General features: G+C 46.0%; 2 protein-coding genes across 2 annotated transcripts in view; one reads left to right on the plus strand and one right to left on the minus strand.

Annotated features, from left to right (window-relative positions):
* Nucleotides 1-25525, minus strand: LOC119171410 (chymotrypsin-like elastase family member 2A). The gene is made up of 5 exons (XM_037422239.2): nt 25390-25525; nt 16711-16799; nt 9404-9513; nt 8210-8624; nt 1-7035 (listed from the first exon to the last, which is right to left on the minus strand). The coding sequence occupies exons 1-5, from the start codon at nt 25409-25411 to the stop codon at nt 6751-6753; spliced, it is 921 nt and encodes a 306-aa protein (XP_037278136.2). The 5' UTR covers nt 25412-25525; the 3' UTR covers nt 1-6750.
* LOC119172697 (trypsin-1-like) overlaps nt 25411-25593 on the plus strand; it is a 20294-nt gene continuing 20111 nt past the window's right edge. The window contains exon 1 of the mRNA XM_075892881.1: nt 25411-25551. Within this exon, the coding sequence (XP_075748996.1) occupies nt 25473-25551 (79 nt within the window). The 5' untranslated portion in view covers nt 25411-25472. The remainder of the gene's footprint in view (nt 25552-25593) is intronic.

Raw genomic sequence — 25593 nt, forward strand, 5'->3', positions numbered from 1 at the left:
TCCAAGATGAAACTGTTTATTTGGCCGAACTTGAGGCCGGTAAATATAAACCCAGATTACAGCAATGTACACTGGTACAGACAGCGGTAAACTGAGCGTTGGCCATCGATCAACTGACAAGGAATTACGTGCGTCGGCGTTTATACATGTGCCATCGAATCTTCCAGCGTTATCGCTAGCGGCCCAGTAAGTTCCAGAAGAGTCTGTAATGTTCCCATGGTGCGCGTAATCACATCGAAAGGTGCTAATATTATCTCGACGGTTCTTTATAGTCAATGGGCGTGCTTGCGCAAGGCAGCACTTACACGTATAATGGGACGATAAGGAAACTTGAGAAAGGAGCGTGTAACTATCGTCCGATATCCGTATTACCTGTATTCTCAAAAATTTATGAAAAATGTATAAATACGCGCCTTATGAAATATCTTGAGAAGTACAATATCTTATCACCGCATCAATATGGTTTTCGCAAAAATAAAACCACGGAAGAGGCACTAATTGATGTAAAAAGCCGCATAATAGAAAATATTGAAAATAAAATGTTCACGTTAGGTGTCTTCCTTGACTTGCGTAAAGCGTTCGATTCTGTTGACCATAATATCTTACTGTTGAAATTAAGCCGCTATGGAATTCGTGGAATAGTCTCTGATTTATTTAAAAGCTATTTATCATCCAGACAACAATTTGTTAGCATAGACAGTAAAAAGTCAGACTATTTAAGCGTAAAGAAAGGAGTTCCGCAGGGGTCCATTTTAGGCTCCGTGCTTTTTTTTTTATATATAAATGATATTACAGAGGTTCAGTATACACCCGAAATTAAAATGTTCGCTGACGACACAAGTATATTCTTCACAGGCTCCACCATTCAGGAAGTAGAAGCTTCGACAAATGTATATCTCTCGAAACTTTCAGGCTGGCTAACAAAAAACAAACTAAAATTAAACACACAAAAAACAAAATTTATTATGTTCAGGCCCATTAACAAGCACATCAGTGATAATATAGTAATCTTGTTTGACAATCAGCGACTCGAACAAGTCAGCACACAAAAATTCCTTGGAGTCTGGTTTCATGAGCACTTAACATGGACACCGCACGTAAATAGTCTCTTGGTAGATCTAGCTCGTTCTGTAGGGTGCTTGAGTAAAATTGCTTTCCTCCTCCCTTCATGGTTATGTAAATCATTATATTATAGCATGTTTTACTCCAAGCTTCTATACGGAATGCTTGTATGGGGAACAACAACTAAGACCAATTACGATCGAATATTAATCTTGCAAAAGCGCGCGCTCCGTGTAATAGAAAAATATAAAGGTCACCCCAAGGACTTAGACACTCAGCCGCTTTTTCTTAAACATGGAATTCTATCTGCTAGGAAAGTATATAATCTTAAACTGATGCAACACATCCACAAACATAAACTACAGGATTCCTTTCCACGCACTGTATCAACAACATATGGCTTCAGAAATTCTACCCGCAAAACTAAGAAAACAAGCACGAACTATGGCAAGCAGGCTATTGATTATAAGATCATACAATTGCTAAACCTTCACGAATCGAATATAGACTTTACTCTAAAAACTAAACAATTTAAATGTCATCATAAATCCTTTCTTCTTTTGACTAAAGACATAGTAGATCCATAGGCTTTTATATTTAGGAATACTTGTATACTGAGTTGATTTTTTTCTTACTGTGAACAATGATACTTAAACAGAATCGTTTGATACCAAAATTGTTTCCTGTTTATGTAAAACATATTCTGAATCTATATAATGTAGAAATAAGCTATGTAACTAAATAAGATATGTATAATGTCACTTATTTGTATATGTATGTTACTGATGTGTGAATATGTGTAATATGGCACTGATGCAGACTGTATCAGGAGGTCAAGACCTCGTCAGGCTATTTAGCCTTTAGTCTTTGCCTCCCGCAGGCAAGTTTTTGTATTTTTTTTTTCTTTCCTGCAAATAAACTTTGAAACTTTGAAACTTTGAAATAGCAACGATAACACAAACTGACATGTCTCATCACGGGAAATGTTCCCGGGCTCGTGACATTGTGAAATTCGCGCCTTAGATGTAAAAGTTAAGAAATGCGGGCTAAATCGAAACAGCTATCACAAAGTGCCAAATTTTTGCCCAAATAAAAAAAGGAAGCAAAAAATTTGAGATACCCTTACTGATTATTCCGCTTCACTATGTGCGCCAAAAGATTTATGGCGGCTGGCTTTGATTGATTTGATTGATATGTGGGTTTTAACGTCCAAAAACCACCATATGATTATGAGACACGCCGTAGTGGAGGGCTCCGGAAATACCGAGCACCTGTGGTTCTTTAACGTGCACCTAAATCTGAGCACACGAGCCTACAACATTTCCGCCTCCATCGGAAATGCAGCCGCCGCAGCCGAGATTCAAACCCGCGACCTGCGGGTCAGCAGCCGAGTACCTTGGCCACTAGACCACCGCGGCGGGGCAGGTATCTGCCTTTGTCACTGATCTAGGGATAACTCGTAAGAGAGAGCCAGTGCTTGGAATTAGCTTCAAACTTTTTTAGTTCGCACTGCACGCATCGGCGTAACAGCAGTGAAGGAGATACTACTATCGTAGTTTCCTTCGTTCAAAAAGGAACGATCATTATCATTTGATATAAAGATATATAAATATACACAAGGACACAAAGAAAACAGGTGAACAACTACGACACCTTGATTAGCCGGAGCCACTTTGGGACGTCAAACACCAATAACAAACCGAAAGATGTAGGGCGGAGGCCGAACGCTGAGCGAGAGGGGCAGAACGCCATCCTACTCTTTCGGGAGGAAGAAATCGGTAGGAAACGAATAGCAAACGTACAGATCACGGAGAAGTATACACAGAATACTCACGGTATTCCTTATGCAATCACTTAAGGCCGCATTCGCAAACTAACCTTGGCTTTACCTCACATTTTTCTTGGCTTCCTGTACTCTCTGTAGATGCGTTATAAAGGGACAAGAGGGGTAACAGGGTGAAAGATAATGAAAACAGTGGTTCATGAATAGTGGCCTACTCTGTTTCTCGAGCGCAGTGAAGGTTTAAAACTGCTAAGGAAGACTCGAGGAAAGAATGAAACTGGTTTGTGCATACGTGCCTAAGACGACTCCAAGGCGAAAACCACCCTCTTTTTCTTCTCACTCGGTGTATTGATCCCCCCTCCCAACCACCAAGGCGGAGGTGCCTCCTGCCGCATTTCAAGCTCAGCAGACCACAGTAGTTGTCTCTTCGTATGCTGCAGGCAGGTTCGTTCCCGTCTCGTAGCACATGCGGTTACTTTGCTGATTGCATGAACGGAAGATGCTCTCACCGTGGGGCAGATTGTTGCACACTCGCTCACATGCTCTGGGAGTGCCAGGCGTTACGTAGCGCAAATTTCGGCACAGAGCAGGGCTGGGAGAGGGCCCTTAAAAGCTCACAGCTTTCAGTCCAGCCAACGCCTCCCTTATTTCATTCAGGGCCAGTGCAAATGCGCTCTCTCCAACGGGAGGCCGCAGTCCGCCTCAGGTCAGGGAGTGGTTGTGATGCGACGCCACATGAGGGGCAGGGTTGCTTGCGTCACACGTGCTTCCGAGAACTTTCACCCAGAGATGCGATAGACGTGTGTCCCTCTCCAATATCATACGTCCGTCAGATTTGTTCCTTCATGCTCCTTCCTCGTGGTTCGAAGCAATGCACGCCGCCGCATCAAAGCGCAGCGCATGCAGTAGCGTTGCCGTGACGCTTCCCGATTGGTTGCCCGCATAGTGCCACGAACGGCGACACACTATCTTGAAACACCGTATCTTTTACAGAGCCAGCGTGACCACCATTATTGTGAACACGAGGAATTCAAGACGCCGCCCCACGGATCTATACAAAACTGAACAAAAAGTTATTTTACATAATTTCCGTCGTGAGGCACTGCATGAAGGGCTTTTTCCTTCATGACTGCAAAACACGCGCGAAAGCTAGGTGATGAGCGAGAGCAGAAAAAGGCTACAGAAGAGGGTGGTGAGCGGGTGGGTCAGGCGCACCTAGCTGGCATTGATGAAATCGAGGAGGTGCATGGTTCACCACTTGGCAGTCCAGGAGGCCTGTGAACAGGCGGAAGGCTTTGGTCTTCCGGTACCGACATGGGCGCATCCAGTAACTGCGGTGGATACCCCTTCGGTGCGCGTCTTATCAGGTTCTATAGGACCAAATAAACTTTATTTCATCCTCTGTCCTTGCCCACAGAAAGTTTCCCATACATATCGGGTTTATTTCATTGCCACCGGGATCGGAGGCATCGCAAGCATTCTGCGCCTTGACTGGTTTAGTACTGCCTCCGTGATGTGACCACGTTTGACCAAGCGACGATGTCACGCGATGACATCACAAATTTCGGCAGCCATGATGGCTGCATGACGTCATATGGTGATGTCATCAAGTGACTTTTTTTTTCGTCCCTTGTATTGAAGCCGGTGGTCAATTTTCGAGTTTTATGGGGCGTCTAAGGCTCTCGCTTCAATGAAGTAAGCTCGCAGAAATAGTAAAAGTGGGTGGAGTCCAGGCAGATTTATGAGGCACTGAATCTGAAAAAAGGATTTGGCTTAGTCATGGGTGGCATGCTCCTGAAAATAGACTGTGGTGCTTTCTGCATGCAACACATCCTATCTTTTTGGTTACACTATTGGTCATCTGGTGAGTGCTTATGAACTCTTTAGCCACATATATTCGATTATCGATAAGCCTAAAGAAGTACTACTGAGATGTGCAAATATCGTGCAATCGAACCGAAGAAACATGCTATATTAACTGCTTGTAGATGTTTTCTCCTTGATCCAAAGCTGCACGTTCTTATACTTTTCTTTTCGCGTATTTATATTTCATCCCCGCAATCTTTTATCCTTTTCTTTTTGCCATGGGATAAATTCTGCTATGTAAGTTTAAACAGCTCTCACGTGACTGTATGTCCCTATATGTAAGTTATTTACACTGCACTTAGCAACATCCGGTCAGCTGCAATAAACTGCTATAAACATTTACATAACTACAGTGCACAAATTCATGCGGCGTGATCGAATTCGCCGTTCCCCCAGACCCCTCAGTTAGAACACTCCACCACACTGAAACTAAGCACAAGACTTTACGATAACTACAAAGAAATAAAAAATGCAAGCTTCGCAGTCGCTATCGCAGGCCCAAGACCATACGGAAGGGTATCTCGGCTTCTGAGCAGATAACTCTGATGTATCTGAAGGCGTAATGGTGGTTCAGAACTGGCGTTGGGATTTATTCACCTAAGGTGTGGGTTGTTTTCCTCCACTAAACACAATAAATGTATAACGAATGTGCCCAGAATGTTTTCAGGTGGCATCCAGCCGAGCACTGGCATAAATGTGCGTACGAATAATTCAAGCTAGGCGGCCGCGGAATTCGTTTTCTTCCCCCGCGCGTATAGCGTTCACCGTGTGATTCGGCAGCACTTCCACGGACGAGAACCGGCGCATTCAGCATGGTATGGCCGATGGCCGTGGAGTTTAACCTCCCCGTCCCGTCGTGGGAGTGGCCCACTGGTGTCGCCCCCTAAGGGGTATTGAGCGCCGCTTCCGGATATTAATAAAGTTCTTTGCCTGCCTGCTTCCACGGACGCGCGCCTGCGGGGAGCGTCAGAGCGCTAAACGAGGTCACTCTTTGTTAAACGACAGAGAAGTGCCAGATTTCATTCTGTAATGTGTTACACTAAAGCGGAAGCAGCAATGAGTAACGGATCTGTGGCAGGAAAGAAACGGTTTCACGAGGAGAGATAAAACAAAAGCAACGGCGTTGTTGTATACGAGACTTCTCAATTTAAGTTTTCTGTGCTTGTGTACACCTACTTGTCCTTAAAAATACTCATAATATTGAATACTGTTCACATGCTAAAATACCTGTGATGTACTAACACTATTGTTTCATTGAGCATGAACTTCAAAAATTAAACAAAATGAGCTTGGTAAATAAAAAGATATTTTTCGTGTTTTCGGCATACCCAGCAGGAGAGGGGACACAAGCACGTGCGAAGTATCGCAGCTGACGTGTCAATTCTCACGTGATGGTTGAAGGCAGTGGCGAGATTTGGGCTAGCCGAAGCTTACACACGACGAGGTCTCTACAGGCACCTCAGTGTGTCGACGACACCTACCGCTATTGACAAGGATAAAATAGGTCTATAGTGATATAACTGAATGAAAATCAAAGTTACGCTTTTAGCGTGCACAACTCTGAGAGAAAGGGTTACGGAGAGAAGGCGCAATGAAGCACGTAATGCTGAAAGGTTCTGTTTCATCGTTCTTTCTTAATTTTGGCCATGTCCCACAGGCTCAGTGTTACACATACTAATTGAACATCTATTTGGTTGCTAACTACTTGTGTGTCATTATATCTAAAAAAAACAAGAACAAACAATAATGTAATATCGATTACATGCTAATCAAATACCAACAAGCCCCAGTAGCAGCCTTAGTCAAGCCTTAAATGATTGAAATTACTTGCCAATCCAAACCCATTCTGCTTCTTGCCAATCTCGACCAGTTCTGTTCAACGCAAGCTTTATTGAACCACTGAAGTAAAAAAAAAAAGATTGGAGAAATTGAAAGCGCTTGCTTCTTTCCTGGGGTGCAAATCGTGCTTAATTAGCGATCTCTCGTTTTTTTTTTCTCGGAGGTTAAACACGCAGAAAGTCACCAGCACGTGTTAGTCGTTAGAGCACAAAAGCGTGCAGCGATAACGCCGGAAAATAAAAGTTCCTCGCGGCCGTGTCATTTCGTGGTGAAACTTGCTGCCGACTGTCCTTGTCGCGAGGCGTAGTCTGGTTCTGGTGCTGCAGGCGCTTGGTCGCATCTCGAATCCAACGGCGGTACGCAGCAACGCGCACGAACACGGCCGGCCGGCCGGGACGGCCACAGCCAGCGCCCCAGGACACGAGGCCGGACAGCTGCCAGCGGCCATCGCTGCGTTGGCACTGAAGTGGCCCTCCCGAGTCACCCTGGAAACCACAATGATTGTTGGAGTTTAACGTCCCAAAACCTTGCTACGGCAGAGCCGGGCATAAGAGACACGCGCGCTGCGACACCACGTGCCTCGTCAGTCTAGGACACGCTAGTGCGGCCATGGCTATGATTACTAGAGACCACAGTTATGCAGTCATATATGAGTTGTGCAACTCCCCATCCCATAGGCTCCATGTGTCAATATCAAGACACGTCATTGGCACCCCTGTTGGGAGTGAGCAGATTGTCGCGCCACCTGTTGATCGGCCCACACAGTATTAAGTGCATTATTTTTGTTTTGTGTTGCCGTTTCCAGATAGCGCAAACGTTAGCGAACTTGCCAAAAATTGAACCACCTGCTTGTCATGATTTTGGAACACAGTTTCGCAACTCGTATAATTGAATAACTCTGATAAAGACACCGTAGTGGAGGACTCCGAAAATTTCGACCACCCGATGTTCTTTAATGTGCGCCTAGATTTAAGCTCACGGGCCTCTCGAATTTCGGCTCCATCGAAATGTGGCCGCAGGGGCCGGAATTCCATCCCGCGACCTTCGGGCCAGCATTCGAGCCCCATAACCACTATACCAACGCCATATTGGGTTGCCTTTGACGTTGACGACTTGCCTTGGCGTCCCTGAAATCCCCATGTTCGTGTGTCAGCATAGTTGGGCACAATGTTTGTGACGTCTCGTCAGTGGGATTAGTAAACCACATGCGGGTTTCTTCATGTTCATGCGCAGAAGCCAAAAAAAAAAAAAACGATCCCGCACCAACCATATCCTGGTAGAGTTCATTCCGTTTCATGTCCTTATATTTCGTAATTGAGTCACTCTACATAACCCTTTTGCAAATCAGTGGGGCGCTATCTCATCTCTTTACGTATCACACCTTGATATAAATCAATGAACTTTCATGCGCATGCGCGCGTGCGTGTGTGCGCGTTTGTGTGTGTATAACAACTTTTTTACAGTTTCCTGTGCTGCCCTCTGCCGTTTCGGTAGGGTCTTAGTTGGAACCGGTACAAATGGTATCGCCGGAACGAAAGCCTCCGAGATGATGACACATTCCGCGACCTTTCCGCTAGCGAAATGGCGCATGCGTCGTGGGATGACGAAAAGACAAAAAAAAGCGAATTGCAGAGAATAATAGTATAGTGTTTTCCTCACGTGACAGGGCCCTCGGCCACCCTTCCAGAGTCCCGCGCATAGCAGCCAGCGACGCAGAGCTGCAGCCCACGGATACGCTCGCCGGCACAGGTCCCACGGCAGCACCGGCAGCGACGCCTGCTGCAGCTTCGTGGCTCGGCTGACCAGCGGTCGTCGAGCTCCCCAGCCGGTGATGACGCAGTGCCTTCCGACGGTCGCGGACCCTCCGGAGGACGGCGACATGGGCAGGCAGATGGGCCGAGCGGGAAGGGGCAGTGGCTGCACCAACTCGGCCAGTGCCACGTCGTGCGTGTAGTTGTGGCGACGAAAGCCCGCGTGCACTGCTAGCTTGCGCAGCCGCACGCACTGGCCCGCTCGGCAGGCGAGCCACAGGCCTGACGGTAACAAGCGTCCTGTTCCTTCGGCCGCTGCGGGACTGCGGATGGCGGCAACACTGTCATTTCTATTTCATCTCACTCATTCCACTCTTCATCATACAAATATTTACAGGGAGGATTGGGGTACATGAAATAATAAAGAAAAAAGGAAAAAATGTAACACCGTGTCCCCTAAAGGGAAACATGTGTAGATGCAAAGCTGATGGTGCTAACGCTCACAGTGACGGTGGCGTTGACGCTGGATCTGATCCCGGCGTTGCGTAGGAAAGAAACCTGAGTAAGCGCAAAGCACTCAGTGATAAACCGGCACGCTTTATACTGGAACATGCCAATCATGCCACTGCCACTGTTCCCCTTCGTTATCCCACTGCTAAAGGGCAATGACAGGCACAATATTCCGATTGAACACATAGTCCCGCAGTCCACTTTTAGATAACGTGCACGCTGTGACTTAATATTGTTCAATAACGCGCAGGAGAAATCTTCCACCGGCACAACCTAGGAGCGCGAGATCCAGTGCCTATACGGAGTGGCCAGTAAACGGTTGTGCAGCGCGAACAGATGGTTTTCAGGGGTGAAGACAAAAAGACTGCGGCACATGAAAGACTAGAAGCTGGTAAGAATAATGCCATGCATGAAATGTTGAGGTAAGGGACACCGCACCTTAGTTCACCTTACGTATGTATTGGCATAGCCGAGCTAAGCCACTGCGCATTCTTTTTTCGACATATGATAATCGCTGGGTAAAACATAAAAACCAAGTCGTTCTGCGTGTCTCTGGCCCGCAATGGTCAGCAAAGCACGCGCACTCACTCACTCTAGCAGGCAGTGCGCGGCGGTCAGAAGCCACGACGCAGACACGAGGCTCGCAGCGCACAGCCGACGCCCGGGGGCTCCCGACGAAGGACGGCGATGGTGCAGCGACACCTGCGGGAGCAGTGAACGGATCGCGTCTTTACCAAACGTCTGATGGACACTCCTCCTGAAACTAACACCTGTTCCCAACTTTTTCTAAGCAAGAACAGCCTAAAAACTGACAGGACCACTAAACAATCGGCAAAGTCTGTAGAGAAATGCATGTCCATTGAAAAGCTAACTGCGGAATAATAATAGAAATAATTGATAAAGCAGCGCACGACAGGTGTCCCGCCGCGGTGGTCTAGTGGCTAAGGTAGACTGCTGCTGACCCGCAGGCCGCTGGATCGAATCCCGGCTGCAGCAGCTGCATTTCCGATGGAGGCGGAAATGTTGTAGGCCCGTGTGCTCAGATTTGGGTGCACGTTAAAGAACCCTAGCTGGTTCAAATTCTGAAGCCCTTCACTACGGCATCTCTCATAATTATATTGTAGCGTTGTGCTGTGGTCGCTACTTGGTCGCCGCCGCAGAGAGTATCAACACATACACACTAACAGATCCATAGACTTTCTCTTCAACTGATTTATTTGGCTAAAACACTTCTGGATGACCTTGTACACACTTGCACGCTGCATAACTGGGACAACTTTGCGCAGCACATGCTGCGAACTGCTCTCACGGCGTCCACTGTCCCCGGCTGTTGTAGACCCGTGTGCTCAGATTTAGGTGCTCGTTAAAGAACCCCAGGTGGTCGGAACTTCCGGAGCCCTCCACTACGGCGTCTCTCGTAATCATATGGTGGTTGTGGGACGTTAAGCCCTACATATAAATCATATCAAAGCGCACGACAGGTAAAATCGAGCACATATAAAAACGACACAGACGCGAGTGTATATGTGAACGTGATCGATATGTGGGGTTTAACGTCCCAAAAGCACCATATGATTATGAGAGATGCCATAGTGGAGGGCTCCGAAAATTTCGACCACCTGGGGTTCTTTAATGAACACCCAAATCTGAAGACACGGGCCTACAGCCTTTACGCCTCTATTAGAAATGCAGCCGCCGCAGCCGGGATTCAAACCCGCGACCTTCGGGTCAGCAGCCGAGTGCCTTAGCCACTAGGCCACCGCGGCGGGGCATATGTGGACGTGATTGTGTATTTTGCACACTGCTCCACTAATATCATTGCTCACCCACTAATGTCTGATCTAATAATAATAATAATAATAATAATAATAATAATAATAATAATAATTATTATTATTATTATTATTATTATTATTATTATTATTATTATTATTATTATTATTATTATTATTATTATTATTATTATTATTATTATTATTATTATTATTATTATTATTATTATTATTATTATTATTATTTATTCATACTGTCGATCCCATCAGGGATCTTTACAGGAAGGGCATATTGAATTGTTACAATATGACAATACAAATATCAAATATTCTATTATGCATAAAAAATAAAATATTGGCGGTTAACAAAGGCAGACGAGAGTACGTAATAGTACATCATAATAATAGTACATCCTAATTCGTAAAAAAGGGGTGATCAAAGAGGTGTATAATGGCAAAACTGAAGTAAAAAATACGTTTATGTAAAAATGGTGAAAATAGACGAAGTAACAGAATGTAGGATAAACGAAATGATGCGTACAGTGTAACAGCAAAAAAAAAAGTGAACAAAGAGGCATACAAAAGGAAAACAGGAGCAAAAAACGCACTGATGTAAAAAAAAGTTATACAGAAGTAAGGATGATACAGGAGGCTCATAACTGGGCAGCATGTAGCTGATCTTCAAGCAATGTTAAAAAGGAAGATAACGCCGCGCTTGTTGTTACGCTAGGATCCAGCCTGTTCCATTCACGTGTCATTAAAGGAAAAAATGAATATTTATGACTTTCCGTATAGATGACATGCTCATGTAATGATAATGCGTGTTTGTGCCGCGTTTGTCGTGTTTGGGTTAAAGATAAGTATTTGGAACTGTCAATCTTTATGTCTTTGTGAATTAGCTGGTACATCATTTTTAATCGCGCAAGCTTGGCTCGGTTTTGTAAGGTGAGGATACCGGCCTGTTTTAGTAATTCTGTGGGAGAATCTTTTAGCTTATATTTATTATAAATGCATCTTAGTGCCTTCCTTTGGACTGCCTCGAGTTTGTAAATGAGTTCTTTAGTGGAAGGAAACCAAACAACGTTAGCGTACTCCAAAGTTGATCTGACAAAGGTTTGGTATGCTAATAGCTTTGTGGTGTATAATAATAATAATAATAATAATAATAATAATAATAATAATAATAATAATAATAATAATAATAATAATAATAATAATAATAATAATAATAATAATAATAATATGGCATTATCTGGGTACGCCATATGCGTGAAGGCATCCGGAAACGCTGACCATCTGTTGTTGTCTGACGGCTACGGACATCACACAGTTACATGAGCCTATACTAGTTCGCCTCCATTTAAATGCGACCGCCACGTCCGGGATTGAACCCGTGGTTTTCCGTTCAGTGTTAACAGCAGCAGAGAAATCTTTGTCCGCAGAAACGCCTCTCGCCGTCACCTTGGACGGACAGCTGTGTGTTTAATGTGTTTTTTTTTCTTTCCTCAGCGAGTTCCTTCGACACAAACGCTCGCAGCACGCTCTTCAAGACGGCCCATTCTTGCGCAGTTTATGTCCGTGTGAAGAAGAAGAAAAATAAGACAAAGAAAAAATACTATAACAGCGAAAACTGCATGTTTGCCAATAATTTATTTTCCTACTGTCACGAATATAAACTGATTGATTGATTGATTGATTGATTGATTGATTGATTGATTGATTGATTGATTGATTGATTGATTGATTGAATTACAGCAACCACAGCTTTTCGTTTTCATGGTTGCATCACCATTGAAGGTGTAACAACTGCTTTGGATGGGCAAGTTATGAAACGCCAGTTCGCTACCCTACACGTGGGGAGGGGCGAATAACGCAGTAAAAGAGAGAGAGGAACAGATTCACGATGCACGCCACACACACAGTGCAGGGATTCACAGGCGGTCGGTCAGCGATGTTGCCTTCAAGAATTGTATAAGGGCTCGTGTGGCTTTCTGGGCTGATCTTAGGGAATATTCTGCAAGTATGCACGAATGATAAGATTATAAAAATACTCGTTAACGTCTTTAGGAGGACTGGCCCCTGGCCATGTTGTTGTCTCTTGGACAGAGCGGAATGACAGGCACGCAAGCGAACAGACATCTTTAGCCCCGATGCGACAACAGTAGTGGCAGCCTGAAAGGACCAGTGGGTGATAAGGAGAGCATACGCTCTGCCGCAATGCGCCAAGCAGTCAGCGAGTGCCTGGCGCCAAGTGTTGCACTGCTATGTCTGGCGCTACGAAAAAGACGTCGGAGAAAGTTGAGTGAAATAAAAAAAGAAATAGATGCGTTCGTAGCCGTGTAGTCCTGGTCGCATTTCTTCTTTTTGTTTCCATCACGTGACTCTTAATCGCATTGCATAACGAGCGGGCAGCCATTAGAGAAAAGTTACGCGTACCATTAAGCGCGTATGTTGCAATCACGGTAAATGTTGTCCGCGATGGCAACAGCAATTCAGATATAGCTTTCTGTCACGTTTGGTTCTTATAAGTATAGAAAACATGACATATATTGCCCGGTCAGCGTTAAATCACAAAATTTCGTTTCGTATTCAGGCAACTGCAATCATTAGCACACAGCTGTACCATTGCAGCCATCAGACGGCTAGAAATGAGCCTAAACTGCGATCACAACTAAGTGTGTTACCACTGGTATTGAGCTAATTTAATATATGACAAGGCATTATATATTTAGTCGTCACGGGCATCGCCAAATGGTTTTCCTTCTGTTCTTCATTTTGCCCTGATATTCATTAAAAGGGCATTAAAAATGAGGCAAAGACCGAGCAAAGAACAGTAGAGTTGCGCTTGCAGTTGTTGATGCCCATCATGTTGTAAAGAAAAGAGCAGGTTAGTGAGGGAGAATCATGCCATACGCACTACAAATAACCGATGGCCATCTAGCAGTGAAGAGCATCAATTGACAGAAAATGCCCAGGAGGACGTGTGGGCGTTAGATAAAATGATAAAAGTCGAAAGGTTGCAGTCACAGTATAAACCGGGCTGATGTCAGTAAATAGTATACATAATGGCTTGAAATAGGTGGTTTATAGATATTTCCGTTCTGCAGTTGTGTTCAATACATTCCTACGGTTTCCGAAAATTCAGTGGCATCTGTATTGGGATAATAAATGTTGATCATTGAGCTGCTGCAAATGAACTTGTTAAACTAAGCAATAAAATGTTGCAAGAATACTTCAAAACACAAAACTTTGTTAAGTGCAGAGTGAGGCGTCCAAGTTAAAGAAAAATCAAAGAACTCCTTTCTTATGGACCTTGAGCACGCCTATCTGGCATCCAGGCGCCTAGTCTCCCGACACAGGCTCTCGCATCCAGACGACCAATTCGTTTTGAACTGCCAAGGTGTGCAGCTGTTGCGCCTAATTAACATGGCGAGCGGCATCTTTGGGATTCAAAGTACGAAAAAGCACCTCTTCACGCCACTCCCGTTGACAAGAGGTTGTTGGGGCACCACTGCACCATATTTGGATGCGAAAATAATAAGCGCAAGAGGAAGATATTACTGCCCCCCCCACGGTGGTCTAATGGCTAAGGTACTCGGCGGTTGACCCGCAGGTCGCGGGATCGAATCCCGGCTGCGGTGGCTGCATTTCCGATGGAGGCGGGAATGATGTACGCCCGTGTGCTTCGTGTGCTCAGATTTGAGTGAACGTTAAAAAACCCCATGCAGGGGTCGAAATTTTCGGAGCCCTCCACTACGGCGTCTCTCGTAACCATACGGTGGTTTTAAAACGTCAAAACCCGCATATCAATCAATCAATCAATCAGGAAGATATTACTCAACTGGCACTCTTTGTGAAGATCACAACACGACACCTGCCGGTACGATGTTTTCAGTTTGCACAGATTTCCATCCACAATGATCAACGTCGAGCTCCACCGCCAGTGGGTGATTGCAATCATCAGGACAAACCATAAGACCCGTTAACATTAAAGTATGCGAGTAGGTAGACTTACTGCGTGTATTGAAACGTTACGCCAGCTATTTCGCTTCGCAGTAGTAATCAATTTGCGTGCAGTATGCCGTAAGTGGCACCAAGTGATTGCCGTAAATGATCGCACGCCGCAGGCCAGAAGTATGAAATACTACGTGTCACGCGTCTATACACACACTGCACACGTTAAATACAAAGGTAACGGTGTACTATCGCAATGCAAAGAAGTCTGAACAGCAGAAAGCGTGGCCTTCGACTCAGTACAACTGAGACAAGCTTTGACTGTCGGCAGGAGAATCTATGCTTTCAGCTGGCGTCACCATGCCACCATAGAATCTTGCTCTTGCTGACACTTTTGAATCGCCCCGCCGCGGTGGTCTAGTGGCTAAGGTACTCGGCTGCTGACCCGCACGTCCCGGGATCAAAACCCGGCTGCGGCGGCTGCATTTCCGATGGAGGCGGAAATGTTGTAGGCCCGTGTGCTCAGATTTGGGTGCACGCACGTTAAAGAACCCCAGGTGGTCGAAATTTCCGGAGCCCTTCACTACGGCGTCTCTCATAATCATATGGTAGTTTTGGGACGTTAAACCCCGCATATCAATCAATCACTTTTGAACCGCGTGTGTGTTCCGAGCACCAGCATTACTGACAGATGATCAGTACATATGGTGCATGAGCCAAGTCGTAACGGGATTCTGGCGCCACCAGGACGCCGGCTGAAAGCACAAGTTTTACCTCGCGACAGTCAAGACATGTCTCAGTTCGATTTAGTCGAAAGCCACGCATTCCGCTGTTCGCGTTTATTTGCATCGTGATCGCACCAGATAAGTTTGCTTCCGCAGTGTGCTATGCTGTGCTGTAGACATTCCGGACAGTCGAAGAAGGTCTCATCGACATTTGCCAAAGAAACTTCACGAATATCCACAATATAAAAAGCGCAGAAACACGCTTACAGCCAGACACAGGTTGGAAAGTTTCGCGTTTGATTCGTAGAGCGTCTGCTAGTTTGGCAGTTGAGGGTGTGACTTCGCTGTGCTTGCGACAGGTAGCACGACTTGCTGTCTAGTTATGGCAGCTCACAGTGAACTCGCTGTGTTTTGGTGTATATCGTAGCCTCAAATAACAAAATTCTGTGTACCCTTGTATTTAATCATTTCATTTATAATAAATTAACATTTCCCTTCGACAAAATGAAACCAGCGACACCATCGCGAACCTGTACCATGATCAAGCACGGATGGACGAATACCGCGTGTGTCAGACATCAAAAGGCTTCCGCCTTAAAATATCTACATTATAGTTCGCATCAATGTATATACCTCCACAGTCATTGGATCAATGTAAGTTTTTTTTTCTACATGGCGCACTTTATTTTGCATGTACTCTCCTTTGTTAGATAGTTTCTTGGTTTAAGTAATAGTTGGTACGCGATTCCCTAAAGTAAAAAAAGCAGCTCATGCTCTTCAGCAGGACACAAAAGTAAGACAATCAGTCGCGGTCATTCAAAGGATGTAACTTTGTGCTACAAGGCAGGAGGACGCGGGTTCGACTCCCGACCACTGCAACCACACATCGACGCGGGCGAATCGCAAGAACGAACGTTTATTTTGGCATATGGCGACGTCAAAGATGAGCAGGTGGACAAAATTGCGAGGCAGAACGGCTTACCTGACACACAGATCGCGCTTTACAGCGTAGTACCCCGCCATTTATGAAGTAAGACAGCCCCAACAGTGCATACGTCTGTCGTTCTTTCTAACTCATGCAAGAGTGACGCTACGCTCGTTCTAAGCTACTTCGCCTGATGAATAACAAGTGCGCACCGTGTAAGAAGGAAGACAAAATAAAAAAAAAGAAATGAAGAGCGGCGTCTTCTCTGGTCTTCCGCGCTTATTCTTCGGTACTGTGCAACTACGTCATGATGGCTTACAAATTTACTCAAGCTCCAAGTTTTGTACGCCGTCTGTGCAGAGCACCTAGAGGAATTTCAAGCGTCGGGGTCTCACATCGTGCGGTAAGGTAGCGTATACTAATTTCATGAACATCGGAAGTACTTGTACAGCAAACTGCGCGCTAACGGAACGCAGGCACAGTGTTCAGTAAAGCACTGGTCGTTCGAAGCGTAACGTATCACCTGCCAGGGCCACTGGTCGATGTCGGTTGGTGTTCCGCCCACGATGCGGCTCTCGTTCACTGGCGTGGGCCTCGCAGCGACGCCGCAGTCTGCAACGAAAACATGCTCGCTTTAGCGCGGGAGGCTTGTTGACGCGCCCCGCGAGAAGGCTCGTAACGATGGCGTTCCTTTACGAGCGGGCCTGTGTTCGGGACAGGTTTAGTGTGGACTACAGGAAACGCCACCTGGAATCGAGGATACCACAGCCACCACAACACTACCCATTTAACCACTAACAGCTTTTTGTGTTGTCAACTGCAGTCATTTATTAATTTCACACGCGTGCGCGAAAATATCCAACGGGTTTGCGGTAAGCTGTGGTGGCCCTGTCACTATTTCGCTCAGCTGCAGGGCGCTGCGGCGTGAGCTCTGGATATGCCCCAAAATACCAACCGAAGCGGAAAAGAAATGTTTGTTCATTGCCTCTTCCACCCTTGCCTGGCCTGAAGGAAACTGCCAAACTTTAAATAAAGTTTATTCATTCATTCTTCAAGTTGACCTAACCAGCACTTTGCAAAACTCGATGTCATCACAAGTGGTCAAGCGTTTTCTAGTATCCGCATTTCACACTCATTGTTCGCTTTTCTTTTTCAAAAAAATTCATTTCACTCGACCAGCTTTCTTTTATTGTTGCTTTCACAGTTAACATTTACAGTCACGACCTTACGAGATACAAGTGCTGCAACAACAACTTATTGTAAAAAGTCCCGTCCAAGTGAGTCCCCTCCCAACAACTGCTGAACCTGTAAGGACGATTCATCTTCACACTAGGATTTTTTTGGAGGAGTAAAAAAAAATGAAAGCTTGCCTTGCTGATAAGACGCCAAATGACAAACACAGAAAAAGGCAATCTGTTCTGTTAGATTGAGACAGCCTGCTCCAAATACTACTATAGAACTTTTGCATCTAAACCTTATTGAAGTGTAATAGAACCTTAAGTAATCGATTGTAATTGTCTAGGTTTTCAGACTGTCGTTTGTCCAGCAGCTTCAATTTCTCGTCGATTGATATGTCGGGTTTAACGTCCCAAAACCACCATGTGATTATGAGAGACACCGGGATTCGGTAATTCCGACCACCTGGGGTTCTTTAACATGCACCCGAATCTGAACACACGGGCCTACAACGTTTCCGCCACCATCGGAAATGCAGCCGCCACAGCCGGTATTCGATCCAGCGACCTGCGGGTCAGCAGCCGAGTATTTTAGCCACTAGACCACCCCGGCGGGGCTTCGATTTCGCGTCGTTTAAGGGGTATAAGCACGTGGTAATAGTAAAAAGGAAGAAAAACAAAGTCCACAAACTCGTGAGAGCTCCGCAAAAAATTATTGCGTTAGTTTCTGGCAATATGTCTTTATTTATAATGAAAATTCCTTTGATGTTTCGTCTTCCTCGAGCAAAGCTAGCCAGCGTGTCTTGGGTTCTACTTATAGCAAAATATTAATCACAATTGTTGGCCTCTTTCTCTACCCACTGAGGCGAGAACTTCTATGAACGCTCGGATAAAGACGAAACCACAATTTTCCTCTACGCTTTCAAGACACGTGGGTCGATTGGGCTGATATAGGAAGAAGCCCGAACGTCTGGGACGGAGAGGGACGAGGTTGAAGACACGGACAGCTACGAGAAGGTGAGCCGGTCCATATTTCCTTCGGCTCAATTTCTTTTCTCCGCTCAAAATTGCTTTTCAATCGATAGCCGGAGCTGCTTCTAGTGGTCATGTCAGAGACCCTCTGTAAATTGCTCCTGTAGAGCTGTACAAACTTTTTTTGATGTCATCTAAATCTTGCCGGGGCTTGTCACGCTTGCCTTACCGAGGCATGTCACGCTCAGTAAGCATGAGACATCTAAGGAAGCCTGTGATGCGCGAAAAATTTACAATATCATGCACAATATCACCGAGCATTTACGTAAGCATACAATCATACCGTATAGTGCACACTTGGTTGTGATGAAATTGAGATCCGTGTTTCAGCGTGAGTGCTGACGTTACGTCATACGGTGGGATAACCTTCACACGTCGACATATTTGGCATGCTTAACAAGAACACGCCACTACCACACTGCTCAATTTACACAAGTACGTCGATAAACCTCGTAACGCTTCGTTCGAAGAGAGAGAGGGGGAAAAACTACGACAGCTACCGATCGATCACTTCGCATAAGAGTTACTCCCAGAATGCTAGAAATCTGCCAACTTTTTCCCTGCGGCTTCATAAATGTGAGATGCTTAGTAAGTAAGAAACGATCAATCACTGTTAACTATTACACGTCTAGCTTACTGAGCATACGCTTCAATTTTTGTCTGTTTCATTTCAGACGCTCCGCCCTTTTTACGAACAGTTTCGTATCGCAATGTTTGAACGTACGAACGACTGTTATACCAGTTCCTCTCAAGTGCCACATCGCATTAAAGCTTCATTGCAAAGGTTCACAGGCTTAATGATTGTTTGGAACATAACCTAAAATATGTGACATGCTAGTGCTTAAAATCGATGTATAGGTACGCCCGCTTTTTTTTACAAAAATAACGACAAAAATGTTAAGCGGAAGTGTGGTTGGCGTGTCGACACATGGGCAGAAGCGGCAGGCTAAGGCAACTGGAGCTTTAGGTAACCTCGCTCTGTGGTTGTCTATTTGTCCCGAACAATTGCTCACTGTACAGCTCCTCGCGTGATTATTTCGGTGGGCAGTCGTTCTTGTACGGCCGAAAAATTATCCGGATATGCGAACCCAGACAGCTACAGCAATGAAGACGATAGTTCAGAAGAAAAATTTAGGAAAGCCAACTTGCAGTAGGGCAAAAGGGCCCGCTTAGTACAATAGAATAACTTGCGAACGGCACAATACGCAAATAATGATCTAATTAACCTGTACAGATAAAAGAGAATTTAGCACGTGTACGTCTATGCCATCAATTTAGAAGTTTGTTCTCCACTGAATCGAAGTCATCTTGTCACGCCATCGGTTATCATTGAAAAAAAAAACGTACCTTATTGTACCGCGTATGAAAGGTCGACCTATTAGGTACGCATGCTAATTCCTCTACTGCAGGAAAAAAATGATGAACGCTTGTTCTCCGGCTCTCATGTTGTTAAACATAGACATAATGAACGCCGGTCAGCAAGTAATTTCATAAGGCGCACACATTTTCCTCGTTTGCTCTTATCACGTGTTACATGTTTTAAAAATCGGGACCACTGAACTGAGAAACCTGATCTCCGCCTTTTTTCCTGTTTGACAGTTTATGGCCCAAATCGGGGCCTATACTGAACCAGCACTTTTCTATATAGTGCATTTATATTAGATTTTTCTTCGATAAAAAACCTTTTTTTTTTCTTGCGAACTCTGCAGAGTGCACGGAGCTTCTGAGGATTACGATAAACGCCCAGAACGTGTTATTCATATTTCCTGTCGAAGCAATCTTCTCACGTTCGGGTGTAGGTAAGAGCATGGCTAAGTAAAATTAAAACAAAACAAATTGTAGAACTGTGGAGATGCCACCTGAAGCGAAGACCTTGCCATTCCGCTGAATGCTAGCTAGGCTTACACCTCTGATATGCATTTTATAGCAGGAAGGCATAATGCGCCCGGCGCAACCATTTTGAAGTCAGGTTGCGGTGTGGCTTACAGTTTAATGGCGACGCCAATATTGTCTTGTGTGAGAGCTTGGAAGCAATAACAAGTGTCACTGTGGTATAGGCACGAAACAGCTTTTAGCACCCCTCTTTTTTCTCGCCTATTTATTTTTTTCAACGCTGTTAGCTGCACACAAACGCAGCCTCTTAAACATATCAACCCACTTCGTAAAACAACGTTGCTTCAACATTTTACGTGACGACGCGTAGCGAGCCGCTCGCGATCATTTCAATTTGTTATTTACTTTTCTTTCGTTAGAAATGGTGTGCTTTCGGTAGTTTTAAGCCGAAATGGGTCGTATAAAATAAGTTTTAAACACACTTGGGCCTTTGCGAAAATTGCAGTAAACGTTTGATAGTACACGCTTAGGACGTGCATGCGACACCTTCAGAGCGATGTCAGCTATCTATAGATAGCTGACGGGTACTGAAGCAACAGCTGGCGCAGATGCTTCCACCGCATGACGTAATCGGCACGGCGGTAGCTTTGCTGAATCGGCCTCCCACACACTTAGTACACTTCTCGTATGATGAATCGGCTTACGTATTTTATTTCTTTACGCACGTTGATTTCTGGCTCAACAGGTTCAAACAAAAACCCTCACAAAGATATCCTCGCGTCGACAAACACACGCCACCAAGAGCAATTGAAGTGGTGCTTTGTGCACCCACTTTCGCAGGGTCCCATGTGTCTGCTCTGTTGTTTACACAAGCGCACTTGCAGCACACACGCCAGACCATACGTTTCTTCGTCTGTTTGTGTGCTTTGGGGGTTTCTAGGCGCGGGTGCTCATGTATGTGTTTTAGTATTTGTGTGTGAGGTTTGTTTCCTTTGCGTATGTGTCTGCACGTATACTAAATTTGGTATCACGTGACGCGAATAGATGACGAAGGTAAACGACACATCCAAACATGATAATCATGACACGGAAGTCATGTACAGCATCATTTGCCTCCACCTCGTAATGGTGTGCTGATTGTAAAATGACATATCAACCTTTCTCATTCGTGCTTCGCATATCATCGATTCCCACTGTGCGTGAGATCTGCCAATTGTTGCCCAAGCTGTACAGGCCAACAAGAAGACTGATGATCGCAATGTTTTCAACAGCAAAGCCCTTAAAGCTCGGGGTAAAACGTCATGTGTGCGCAAAAGACCCCCCATGCCGTGGCTTATCTCGCACCGTTGCTTGTCCATCAGTCGCGACCACCGGCAGTGACAGTCCCCGCAGCTACCGCGACAAGCTTCCACGCCGTGCGAGTTGGGGCATTCTTGCATGGTCTGTGACAGGCTGTGGTTTGACTACACTTCGTCTACGCTAAGTAAAGACCTAGCATTACCCCAGAAGGCCACGTTGAAGTCCTAGCTTATCGAGCTTCGCTTTTAAGCTCTATAGAGCTGACCTAAACGTTTCCCATTTTCGTTTTTTTTTCCTGAAATCAGGAGTGCTTACCTTACCGAGTAAATAGAGACTGGCAAAGCTTGGCATGTGCGCGTGTCATGTGCTCCTTCTATTTATTTTTCTGTCTTCCTTTCTATTTCCGGCAGAAGCAAAACAGCCCTGAATGTTTGCGGGCACAGAGTGAGGGAGCTCCTTCGCAGTTGACATCGTGCCTAATAACTCACGTTGCAGCGCCGGCGCGTAAACTTGAAATTATGCGTTGATATAGAGGCAACAATTAAACGTGAGAAAATGAAATGTCAAGTCACCTAGATAAGGGATTAGACTGCCTTATCATAGACGTTTAATAGCAGACAAACCTATCACAACGTATAGAGTTTCAACTATTTTAAGCAAAACAATAGAATGGCGCGTGCACATACGCACTTGACTGTCGCAACTTTGAGGGCCGCGCTTCTGTACCCGACTGGTGCCGAGTTTTTCGTGGACGACAACGCCGCCACCGAAATGTGCTACTAATGAAGGATTAGAATAGCGCACCGCTAGCCCTTGCCATGCAGTCGCTGCCGCAGCGCATGCGTCGCAACGCGAGCCACCGTTGGCGTTTGCACTCCACCCGCGGAAATATAAAATAGCGTGCGGCACGTGCGGCCCGCAAGGCCCGCGAAACACTAGTGTCGAGGCTATGTGTAGTTTCCTTGCATTTGCGTTTGCGGGTCAGCTGAAGTCTCTATAGATGTTTCTCTAGGAGGGGCAAACGTTATTCTAAAACCCATATGACACCCGCTACGCCCGCAAAGCCCACAGCACCTGCTAACGTTATTCTAAACCTCCCTAATAATAAGCTTCCCTTGAAATATGAAACCGCACAGTAAAGATAGGGCTGATCGCACGGAGAAACGTGCATCAGCTTGTCGTCGTCGAAACTTAAGGGAAAAACAAAGCGCTATAGAAGAGTCACATAGTGCTACGCGCGCCGTGGAATAATGGCGGGAGAAGACAATTGCCCACCCTCTGTTCTCCCTAGCCCTTTTCACTCGTTATTCCCCGCGTAGCCGCCTCTTTAGGGGGAATTCAGAAGGACCGTCACGTCGTGTTTTCGCGTTCGCCGAATAGGCAACCGATTGACGGCCGCCTCGCCTCGCATCGAGCACACCTTCCCCTACCCATGCTCCACTGGTGCTTCTCAGCACGTACGTACACCGCTCCTTCCACCGGCCCCCAATGGGAGCGTGACGCAGGCGGTCACGTATATGCGCGTTGGCGTTGCAATGCGTCGCCCCGTTCTCACTCGAGCGGAATTGCGAGGCGAATATCGTTTTGACTCCCTCATTTACCGAGCGTTTCCTCACGGTGTCTTTGTAGCCTGCCTGTTCACTTTCAGACTATAGATAGAAGCTTGCCAGCCGACTACTGAGAGTGGGAGTTTCTGCAATTCCATCGTATGCTTATTTCCTTCTGCTTTTCCCGAAAAAAAGAATCGTATTTCATTGCCATTGAAGGAGACTTCATGGTAAGAATGTACATAGTGCATAATGCCAACCCGCTTTTCTCACGAACGAACACTGTCTCTACCCTCCTGGTAGTATTACCTCACTACGTATGCTGAACGCGCTCAACAGCAGAATTTTTGCGGCAAATGCTTTTCAAACCATGACACTGATGGCAGTACTTCTTAAAGTCACTAAAAAATTTTGCTCCCAATTGTTTTTTCCTGCGTGAACAGGGGAGAATATAATATGTCATAGAGTTTAGTTGAGCCGCCTGTGAGCGAGGAAGAGACAAGCCTACGTCAAAAAATGGAAGAAATAATAAAACCATTGGTATTTACGCACGCGCGCGCGCGTGTCTGTGTCGGGGAGGGGGGGTCTTTGTGTGTGTGTGTGTGAGAGTGAAAGAGAGCGGGTGTGTGAGCGAGTGTGTCTGAGTGAGAGAGATTGAGTGTGTGTAAGTGTGTTTGTGTGTGTGCGAGAGGAGAGAGAAAGAGAGAGGGAGAGAGTGTGCGTGTGTGTGAGTGAGAGTGTGTGTCTGAGTGTGTAAGAGAGTGTGTGTGTGTGTGAGTGTGTATGTGTGTGTGAGTGTGAGCGAAAGAGTGTATGTGTGTGTGAGAGAGAGAGAGAGAAAGAGAGAGAGAGAGAGAGAGAGAGAGTGTGTGTGTGTGTGTGTGTGTGTGTGTGTGTGTGTGTGTGTGTGTGTGTGTGTGTGTGTGTGTGTGTGTGTGTGTGTGTGTGTGTGCGCGAGAGAGTGTATGTGTGTGTGAGTGAGTGAGTGAGATAGACGGCATAAGTACATGTGTGCGTGTGCTTGCGAGTGCGGGTCAGGACGCGCTCCTCCTCGGCAGCCAGCATCATTCTTCGGGCCGCATTTTACCCTACGTTCAGGACTAACCATCCATCCACACACACATGTCACACGCATGTTACAATCGCACATACACACTGTTTGAGTTTGAGGAATTGCAGTGGGAGGCAAAAAGATGAAAGCAGAATTATTCGGAATCTTTGGAGGGCTTGATCGTAGCCACAGCAATCGATGCCATCTTTATAGTCTGCGCCAAGTATTGAGGAAGTATACCGTCGGACTATTAAAACCAGTTATTGGCAACCGTCCTGATATAGAATTGTTTTTGGTTAGTACAGTGCAGACCCTTTATCTCCATTCATATCATATCTCTTGCACTTTCAAAACCGGATAAACGTTAACCTTCCTACACTTCAATACACCGCAGTAGGGGGCTCCTATAGCAGACCTCGGCGTCGCTAGACTGGCTGTGACGTGAAAGAATGATCCCTATATTTGTTCTATTGTTGAGGTGTATAGTTAACGGAGCGAAGCACTGTTGCGCAGGCGCTCAGGGGCGCGATAGCATCAAATCTATATTCTGGACAAACGTGTTTCCTGCCACACTTTCTGGAAGCCGGGAAAACTGAAAAGCGGAGAACGTAAAAGGTACCCGAACAAGTATCAGGACAGCAAGCAAAGACATGTGGATTTTAAAAGGTAGCCGAAGATTGCCATTTCCTTTGCCGGCTTAGGTTCGCCATCCTTGGTTTTAACTGCGCCTTTCTTTTATTCTAGTACCTCAGCTTTCCGCGGGCCTTTACTATCAGGACGAAGCAGCTATGGTAAGCAATGATAGGCGACATAATGTGGAACTTGTTATCCTATGGAACATAACACTTTCCAGTGCCGGTTTTCAACCGAAACCACCAGTGGCAGAAAAACGCGTCTCAAAAAGAGGAAGATAGCTTGAAGACGCCGTACTGAAACTATGAGTTCAGCTGTTTAGCCTCCTGGTTAGCTCAATCGGTGGAACGATCACCGCGGAGAGGAGTTGGTCTAGGGTTCGATACCCGGACCAGGATGAAAAGCTTGAAGCTTTGCTTTCTTATATAAGTGAGCACGAATTTCCTTGTGCTACAAGGCGCTCGTCGCCGATTATCCCTGTCGGCGGCCGAACGCAGTGAAACTACGGGCGTTAACCGCCTCATCGACGTCGTGTCCAGCGGGCTCACCTTGGGGTGGCACGCTAAAAAACGCCCGGACGGGCGGGGAACCCGTTTAGGAGCGGGCGACGACGACCCAGGCCGGTCGCTTACCTGCAGCAGCGAGAAGCTCCATCGAGAGGGGCGACAGTCAGTGCTCCGGCTGTCCGAGCTGCCCACCGCCACAGAGGGGAGCCATGCTGGCCGACGCTGCCGCCACTGCGACGCTGCTGCTGCTCGTCGTTCGCGGCCCCCTCGCCTCGAGAGTTGCGCACGGTAGGGATCCATCCACCTCTTTTATTTCTCTCGTGGCCGCCC

The sequence above is a fragment of the Rhipicephalus microplus genome, chromosome 4 (assembly GCF_043290135.1).
Source record: "Rhipicephalus microplus isolate Deutch F79 chromosome 4, USDA_Rmic, whole genome shotgun sequence".
NCBI classification, from domain to species: Eukaryota; Metazoa; Arthropoda; class Arachnida; order Ixodida; family Ixodidae; genus Rhipicephalus; species Rhipicephalus microplus.

What these genes read in the sequence shown, in the direction of transcription:
- LOC119171410 (XM_037422239.2), bottom strand. Translation starts at nt 25,411, where the DNA reads ATGGAGCTTCTCGCTGCTGCAG. An exon ending in TCGACCAGTGGCCCTGGCAG is followed by an intron (nt 9,514 to 16,710) that starts GTGATACGTTAC and finishes CTGCTCCCGCAG; the next exon opens with GTGTCGCTGCACCATCGCCG. An exon ending in GTGGCCGAGGGCCCTGTCAC is followed by an intron (nt 7,036 to 8,209) that starts GTGAGGAAAACA and finishes TGTGGTTTCCAG; the next exon opens with GGTGACTCGGGAGGGCCACT.